Here is a 9525-nt window from a genome sequence, read left to right as displayed (position 1 = left end):
ATAATTCTCTAAAACAAGCTTTTGGTAATTTTTCAAAATATTTTTGAGAATTTGTCCAAGAGTTTACGAAAATTCTAGAATTTATTTAATAGAGGAAAATTTATTTTAATTTTTTAGAAATAAATTTGGACTTTCTAATTTTTTTGAAAATTTTTAGAGGGCAAATTGGTAATTTAACCTTATAGTAAATTAGTGCTAGTCAAGAGGAGTCCGTAGGAATTTTTCGTGTATTTTTCTGAGTTCGGAGCTATTTTTAATTAATTTTCAAAGTTTATAAAAATAAAAAAATAAAAAAATACGAAAAAATAAAAAAATGTGACACATGGCACACATCTAGCGCGCCACGTCAGCATTAACGGCCAGATCGTCAGCATTAACGGAATTGTTGACGGAACAAGGTAAAATGGGACATGGATGTAAGTTACAGGTGGTAATCTGGGACAAAAAAACTTTCAGGTGGTAAAGTGAGAATAAGTTACAGTTTTGGGTGGTAAATCGATAATTAAGCCTAAAAAAAAAATGTGTGTGGCTGTGCTTGTACAACATCAGGTGAGGAATTCCTCCTACCTGCACAACAGGACAACTATTAAAGGTACTTTTGGTAGATTTAAAAGCAATGTCAAACAAGTCACAAACCCTAGATCTAATTTTTACCCCAAAAAAAAAAAAAAAGGAATAGACCAGATTTCCCCCAATTTGACACTTTACTTGGCCGGTGAGCGAAAATCCCAACTTGTTCAGTTGGATCTACGCTAGTTGCTTTCTTGTTCAAAGTGAAACTCCAGATGGATTTGGCGGCAAGAGTTTGTTAACAGCATATAACAGAGCAGTGAACTCAAGAAACCAACTCAACTCTCAAGCTTCTCTCTGAATTTCTCACATGGCGCCCAACCATCATTCCTTTGTACCGATCATCTTTCTTTCCACTCTCATCACCATCATCATCATCAACACCACACGCATAACAGCCTCTCCCGCACCTCTCTCCGATTCCCCACCTCCGCCGCTGCCGGAGCGGGCTCCACTCAGCGGAAGGAGGTACTCGTTCCTTTGCAATGTGCTTGCTGTTGCCTTCTTCGTCCGTTGTGGAACTTTTGGCTTAAACATTCACAGGTACAATTTAAATTCTTGATTAACAATATTTTTAACGAAATGATGTTGATTTATTTAGAGTTCACTGCTTTGTTATATGCTCTGCTAACAACCTCCTGCCGCCAAATCCCTCTGGACTTTCACTTTAAATTCTTCATTTTAAAAATCAATGATGTTCTGTTTCCCTCTTTCAATTAAATTAGATGTTATTTTTTTGTTTTAATATTGATTTTAGACTTTCTTTTTATTAATAGATTTGAACAGTATATTATTATTCATATTATTTCTTGATAGAATAATTGTCTGATTTGTTTTCCCTTTTTCAATTAAATTAAATTTGAATTTTTTTAAATATTTTTTTTAAGATTGATTTTTTTTTTTATTAATAGATTTGATTAATTAGTAAGTTAATTTCATTCTTAATTACTCACCCATCTTTAGTCAATCTTTTAGTCATAAGTTACTTTTATGTAAGACAACAACATACATTTAAATAACAGAAAAAAAAAAAAAACTTTCTAGTCTATTAAAAAATTAACCATTCTACTGTCACATAAAAATAAAATAATAACCATTCTTCTAAAACTACTTGGTCACTCCTACCCCCCAAAACTATGAGGAGGTGAGGAAAAGTGGAGTGGAGCATGGGGTACGTTTCACCTGGGCTTTAAGAGAAGTGGAGGATGGTTGGCTGGTTCACTGGTTCACTAGCCAATTTTGGAAGGTACTTGTGAGGTTAGCGTCCATGGTGAGCCTCACGGGCTTCTGCCCTATTGTCGACTATCGGTGGTGGTGGTAGAGAGAAACTAATTGAGAGGAAGGTTGAAACATAGAACTTAGAAGGTTTATTGGGAGCTGAGTATAGAGAATTGGTAGTGTTGAGATGAGGGAAGCATAGGATCAGTGTGAGACTTCAATTATCCTACTTATTAGGCCTTATATTCTTGACAAAACAGAATCACTAAATGTCAAGTAACATTCGAATTAGTGTTATTACAACTTCTTCTTGGACTATAAGTCATGATGAGTTGTTGTATCCTAGTGCAAAAATGATTAGTCCATAAAGAACTCTTACATGTTGTGCTCTTTCACTACATCAATTGCTCTCTTCACATAACTTCAATGTCTAAAAAGTATGCACTTTGACGTCATTTATAATAATATGTGCATTGACTCCATGAGTGAGCCACTCATGTCACCAAAATTCGACAGACTGTGTTAGATTTTGTTTCGACTTCAACGATGGCCAGATTACCATTAAGTAATCCACTACATCCTTGTTCAGGTGCTCAAAATAGTGTTCTTGATGTGGTTTGAGCACTTGATCAAGGATGTGGTGGATCACTTAATAGTAATCTGGCCATTGTTGAAGTTTAAACAAAATCTAACAAAGTCTGCCAAATTTTGGAGACATGAGTGGCTCACTCATCGAGTCAATGCGCATATTATTATAAATGGAGTCAAAGTGCATACATTTTTAGACATTGAAGATTATGTGAAGAGAGCAATTGATGTAGTGAAAGAGTACAACCTTAAGAGTTCTTTTTGGACTAATCATTTTTGCATTATGATACAACAACTCATCATGACTTATAGTCCAAGAAAGAGTTGTAATAAGACAAATCCAAATGTTACTTAACACTGGTGGTTTTATTTTGTCAAGAGTATAGGGCCTAATAAAGTAGGATAATTGAAGTCCTGCACTGGTCCTATGCTTCCTACACCTCAACACTACCACTTCTCTATACTCAGCTCCTAATAAACCCTCTATGTTTTAACCCTCCTCTCAATTAGTTTCTCTCTACCACCACCACCGCGAGCTGACAATCTAGGGTAGAGACCTGTGAGGCTCACCATGGACACTAACTTCACAAGTACCTTCAATATTGGCTGGTGAACTACCTAACCATCCTCCACTTCTCTTGGAGCCCAGGTGAAACGTACCCCATGCTCCACTCCACTTTTCCTTACCACCTCTTAGTTTTGGGGTGTGGGGGTGACCAAGTAGTTTTAGAAGAATGGTTATTATTTTATTTTTATGTGACAACATAATGGTTCATTTTTTAATAGACTAAAAAACTTTTTTTTTTCTATTATTTAAATGTATGTCATTTTCTTACTTAAAAGTAACTTTTGACAAAGATGGGTGAGTAGTTAAGAATGAAATTAACTTAATAATTAATAAAAAAAACAAACATAAGAAAAAAAAATTTTCACATTTAATTTAAGTGAAAAAGGGAAAATAATATCAGAGCTGGGTTGGTGATGGTGCTGACAAATGAAGATGTCGAGCTGGGCAACATCTTAAGTTGAAAGAGAACCCCAAGGCCAAAGAGTGAGACATTGAGAAGTCCATGAGGGGCAAGTTGAAACCAATGGATGGGCAACAAAGACACAACTCTACGGATATTTTTTAGAATACTTGTACAGAGGCACCGAACAAGGAAGGGATCAATGTGCAAGAAGCACCGAGTATGCAAGAAAATGGGCTAGAGTGAAGTCTTAATGAAGGGACATGCTGAATGGAAGCGTTGACACCTATGATAAACTAGTGCATTGTTTAAGGAGGAGTCACAAGAACTTGAGAGTTGAAGTTGCGTTTTCTTTAATAGATTCTCGTAAGCCATCGAAGTAGCGCATTGGTCTTTGTGTAAGCGGGGGTGCTACAAGAGTGTAGTAGGTTATACAAGCTCGGCCAGAGAGACGCCCTTCCTTCAGAACTTGCGAGTCAGTCGCAGAGACATTGAGTCAAAGTTCAGACTACTTCAATCTTTTACGTACCTGGATGGATATATATCCCTCCCTAGCTAATAGATCCATTTCCCTGTACCTTACATCATATATTAGCTAGGTAATATTTAATGAAACACATTTTTTTTCCAAGTAATTAATTGAACCTTAAAGTGACCAATTATGGTTCTAGACTTCTAGGTGGCAAATTATTGGTTCATCAATCAATCATATTACAATTACTTGCTCATTCCATGTAACACATATAATGCACCTGGTGTCCACTACTCCCATACAGTCAAAGTGTTTGGGCCCACCCCAACTCTTTGATTAATGATTTCTTTGAATTAGGAAAGCCTTGGTTGGCTCCGATCCCCACTTAAAAAGGCTTCCCTATTCTGCAAAATTCATAAAGCTGGCTTGGCAGACAAGAGAGGGATGGTTAACAGTCGCACAGTATGTATGATATCAACACTTTGTTCCTTTCCATAAAATTAAACATTATGCGTATGAATATATGATCAATCATTTGCGTGCTAAGCCATTGAGAGATTACTCGATCATGAACCTACCACTTTGCACATCCACTTGCTCCCTATCTAGCTGCTTTACATATATTTAATTTAATTTAAACCCGTAAATTTAAGTTAATTAACCATAAAAGATTAATATATGGGAATATATAATTAATTAAACATCCCACCCCCTAAAAAGAAAAAAATGCTTGAAATAATGAGTATTTAGACTCATAATAAGGATTATATATGTTTACCGCATGAAATGCTCAATGTATATATAATACACGTACGTAATAATTAAAAATTAGCTAATTTCTCCTACGCATGAGAAATTCATAGAGTAATAAATTATATATTTGCACAATTTTTTTTTTTATAAATTTATTTGTATCATTTCAACTATTACTTTTTATACTATAGTATATAAGTTGATCCAAATTAATGGATAATCCCTCCTCTCTTAGAGATAATACAAATAGTTTTATTCTTCAGAAAGTTGACTCAAAAAATAATTGCAAATTTAACTAATTTATGGCACTTTAACTTCCATACTTAATGACTAAGCCATCGTGTAAATGAGCATTAATACCTGTCTCCAAACTTAATCGGGTCCCTTAAGGGATTCACATGTATGCATATATGCACTTTGTCCACTCCCATGTAGTCAAAGTTGTGGACCAACCCCCCTTCTTTGAATAATGATTTCTTTGCATTTTAGGAAAGCATGGTTGGCTCGTGATTTTAAAAGGTTTCCCTATTTGGCAAAATCCATAAAGCTGGCTTGGCAGACAATAGGCGGGGTGGTTAACAGTCGCAGTTTGATATCAACACTTTGCTCCTTTCCACGAAATTACAGATTTGCCACTCTCATTTATAAGCAAGACACGCACATACATATTCGATATATATATATATATATATGTAGCATATGCATGCATATATGAATCCATGATCATATGCGTGCTAAGCCATTGAGAGTATTAGTACTCATGGACCACTTTGCAAAACTGCACTGGCTCCCTAGGACCCTAGCTACTTTATATTTAATTTGAAGTTCTAACATTAAGCATATCCTTAGGAAATTAAGAAAATAACATATAAGAATATATTACTTGGTGCAATATTGATCGAGTACTTCTTTACCTTCTACACTAGAATAATGCTTTGAAAAAAAAATGTGACATGCATTTATAACATTGAAATTAAAGGTTCATTGATTTTAACTACTAAATTTTAATAATCTTTTAGTTTAGGTACCAAAATTAAATAGCATTTTAGATTATGTACTAGTTGAAAAGTCAAACAAATTAATAAAGTAAAAAGTATTAGAATTTACAAATATTACATCACATGCCACTACAATAAAAAAATAAAAAAAATATTACATCACAAATATTACATTAATTTATATTATATTGTATTATAAAAAATAAAAATCAATCCAGTTACAACTTAACTGTGACTGTCTTGATAAATTGAAAGAAACAACTCACACCACTATACTATATATTATTTTGAGTAAAAATATTGTTTTGACCTCTATTTATACTATATTGTAGTATAATTTCTCTAAAAAAATTCAATTAAGTCACAACTAAATTTGAAGTTGTAACTGTATGTGAAGTTGAGACTACATTAGCAAATTTTCAAGATAATAAAAAAGTCTCAAGGGCAATTTTGTCAAAATTTTAAAAATTTTAACTAACACTCATCATATGTGGGCTAAAGGATAAAAATGTCAAATGGAAAAGGCTCAAATCAATGGGGTCAACATATTTATGACCTAATCTAAAAAAGTACATTTAAATTTGGTAGTTTAATTGAAATATTATATGGTCTTCATGCTATACCAAAAAACTATTGAGATTTGGTATTTAATCTTAATTTTCTATGAAATTAAAAGATGAATAATTAATAAGATTCATATATAAATTCCTAATCAAGCTCAATTTATAATATAAGCAAAATTAAATAGTTTTTTCCATTCTTGGCCGGTGAGTACATCTTTTTATTAATAAATATATGTTGAAATTAAATATTTCGTTTGGTTGATGTACCATGTATATTCTGATATTTTGTTCCAGTATTAAAGTGGTAGTATCATAATTAACATATGCTAACTCCTTTTTACATGATGCATATACAGGTGAACATGCAGACAAACTGATGATTAACAGTAATAATTATTTTATCTCTATCTCTGTGGCACTGTCACTCATATGTAAAATTTGAATGTACTCACATGCAAGGAAGAGTGGCATGTTGGTAATATGATCGGAAAGGATGGGTCGTTTGCCAAGGCCAAGTTATCTAAATATGGAGAGTTGATCAGCTCTCTCTTCATGCCAAACTTGAATCCAACTTGCAAAGGCAGAAAGAAGAGGTAAAGCAATGTCTAAAGTCTTTCTTCCAATCTCTTCCTTCCTTCTCTCTCTCTCTCTCTCTCTCTTTCTCTCCACACAAAAATGTTGATGTATATGTCATATTAGGGTTTTTAGAAAACTAGGTTCCCACTTCTGATTACAGTATAGTTCTTTGGTTTCTAGCATTACTCCTTCATTTATAATTTTTATTTGGTATATGTGACTCCATCATTTAATTTTCATCCAACAAAAGAAGATCGAACCCCTTACTCTTATAGCATACTAATAATTAAGAATTAAACAAATTTTTTTCCCATAAACTATAAATCCATATATATGCTAGCTTTTTGTTGCAGTCTATATTTTTAAGAAGTAAATTGTAATTGGGTTTTTGGGTGTTGATCTAAATCAGGAATTGGAGCACTGAAAAAGGCAGAATACCATTTCTTCTCAAGCAAGCACAACAATTGGTAACTAAGCATAAATTAGTATGGGTCGAGGAAAGATAACAATTTCGAGGATAGAAAACCGAACCACAAGGCAAGTGACCTTTGCGAAACGCCGAGCAGGGCTGTTCAAGAAGACTCATGAGCTCTCTGTGCTTTGTGATGCCCAGATCGGCCTTGTCATCTTCTCAAGCACTGGGAAGTTGTTTCAGTACTCCAGTGACTCTTCAAGGTTCTTTGCATATTTCATTTAATTTTCATGCTAATTTTTTGCAATTTTGATCGATCAGTTACTCTCATTTGGTTGTGTTTAATTTTTGTTTTTGTTGCATGCCACTTGGGTTTTGTGATCTGCTCCTAATCTCTCTCGATCTCTCTCTCCCTCTCTCTCAATAGGTTATTTTTTTATTATTATTTGTTCTTTTTCTGAGCACCATATATAGGTTGATTTTTACACAGTAAGTATACTGTGGTTAATTTGACGATGAATCATCAGTTTTAGCCCCTTTAGCCACAAGAAATTTGAATAATTTGACCAATTAATGACATTTACTTGTCAATTTGGTCAGATCTGCATAACTAGGGTTTCTCTCGTATGTCAATTTTTGCCTGAGCAACCAGTGCATGATTATTATGTCAGCACATGCAAGAATATCAAAACTTCATCATGATCCACTATTACTTCTTGGATATCTCAAATGTTAGATGTTGATATGTATCAGATACAGATACAGTTTTATTTAATTTAATTGTGACCTGTTCGCCTCTCTATTATTTTTGTCTATAATCATATGTATTAATTAATGTTACAAAATTTCAATTTTTCCATAATTAATTTGAAAGATATATGTCATATGCCATTATTCTAGATCTTTTATCAATATGTACGTATTTCTAATGGGGTATAATTAAATTATACATATATAATGAGTGAGCAATATTGCACCATTATATTGAAAATGGTATACATATATGTATACATACTGACTAATTAATCATAGTTCAAATATAGAGATGATATATAGCTCACGTACAATATTTGTACATGTAATGTGTTTGTATGTGTAATTGCATTAATTTTATTCAGTGGACTCAACCAATTATAATGTTAATAAGTACTCATGGTTTATGTTTTGATAGCATGGAGGAAATCATACAAAGGTATCAGGTTGTTAAAGGGACTCGGATACCACAACACAATGACACGGTATACGTGTATATATAGCTCACCTCATTAATTCTGTACTGAATTAGTTATTAAATTGTGAATTAACCTTGAAATTAATTAATTTGTATATATAGGAATATATGAATACTGAGCTAAGAAGAATGAGGAAAGAAACTCAGGATCTGCAACTGAGTTTGCAACGCTACACCGGTGAGGATTTGAGTTGTGTGCGATTTGAGGATTTGGAGGAGCTTGAACACCAGCTAGAGCTCTCTGTTAACAGGGTTCGAGCTAGGAAGGTACATATATATATATATATATTACCTGTGCTTTAATTAATTACATATAATTTTGGTTGTCTTGTTTTTTTTTTAATTTGTTTGATGATTAATTAATTGGGTACGTACTGCATATATGTACAGTTTGAAGTGTTACAACAGCAGGGGGACAATCTTCGCAGAAAGGTAATTGAAATTGACAAATCCATCTCTTGCTAGCTATATATATATATATATATATATATCTTATGTTACCACATTGAATTATTAATTAATGATCTCAACTTTGGTTCTGATCTGTCCATATTTATATAACTACAGGCCAAAATACTGGAGGATGAGAATGAGCAACTATGCCATCTGGTGAATATGATCAGCAGGGTTTAATTTTCCATTCTTAATTTGTTTTAACTACTTAATTAATTTTGGAAATGAAATAAATGAATTAGATTAAGGGGCATCAGCAGGCAGCAATATTTGATGAGCAGCAGCAACATCAACAGCAGGAGTTGGAATTGGAATTGGTGCCAAAGGGTGAGCATATTGAGCATAATAGACATGTGCATGTACTGGAGCAATTCCCATTTGGTGGTGAAGAACAACCAAGCAGTGTGCTCAGCCTTGCAACTCTGCAGCCTCCACCACCTCAATTCAACCCTGGCTACCCTCTCCACCCTACTCACCAGCCCAACCTTCACGATTTCACTCTCAACCGCTCCATCTATGGTACCCTATATATATAGCTAGCTTATATATCCCAATTAATATTAAATTATTAATGCATATATGCACACCCACTTTTAATTTAGTTATTTATATATATTTTTTAATATTTGAATATTCACTAATAGTTATATATTATCTTTTGCAGAGTGAAAGATCGAATTTATGAGAATGGCTTATGGAATATTGCATCAAGAAGAAAAGGGG

The 9525-nt window shown here is 33.5% G+C and overlaps 1 protein-coding gene across 1 annotated transcript; it reads left to right on the top strand.

Annotated features, from left to right (window-relative positions):
• The first annotated feature begins 7193 nt into the window (after positions 1-7193).
• On the top strand, positions 7194-9471 carry LOC147297427 (MADS-box protein defh21-like). Its single transcript, XM_086234136.1, has 7 exons — positions 7194-7381; positions 8290-8356; positions 8452-8616; positions 8740-8781; positions 8917-8958; positions 9045-9321; positions 9467-9471. Exons 1-7 carry the CDS (start codon positions 7194-7196, stop codon positions 9469-9471), a joined length of 786 nt encoding a protein of 261 aa, XP_086090262.1.
• Positions 9472-9525: the final 54 nt, after the last annotated feature.

Source organism: Dryas octopetala, chromosome 1, assembly GCF_963921425.1.
Source record: "Dryas octopetala chromosome 1, drDryOcto1.1, whole genome shotgun sequence".
Lineage (NCBI taxonomy): Eukaryota > Viridiplantae > Streptophyta > Magnoliopsida > Rosales > Rosaceae > Dryas > Dryas octopetala.
Note: the sequence above shows the minus strand (reverse complement) of the source record. Positions and strands in the feature narration are given on the sequence as shown.

What these genes read in the sequence shown, in the direction of transcription:
- LOC147297427 (XM_086234136.1), top strand. Translation starts at nt 7,194, where the DNA reads ATGGGTCGAGGAAAGATAACAATTTCGAGGATAGAAAACCGAACCACA. An exon ending in ACAGGGTTCGAGCTAGGAAG is followed by an intron (nt 8,617 to 8,739) that starts GTACATATATAT and finishes ATATATGTACAG; the next exon opens with TTTGAAGTGTTACAACAGCA. An exon ending in GGGACAATCTTCGCAGAAAG is followed by an intron (nt 8,782 to 8,916) that starts GTAATTGAAATT and finishes ATATAACTACAG; the next exon opens with GCCAAAATACTGGAGGATGA.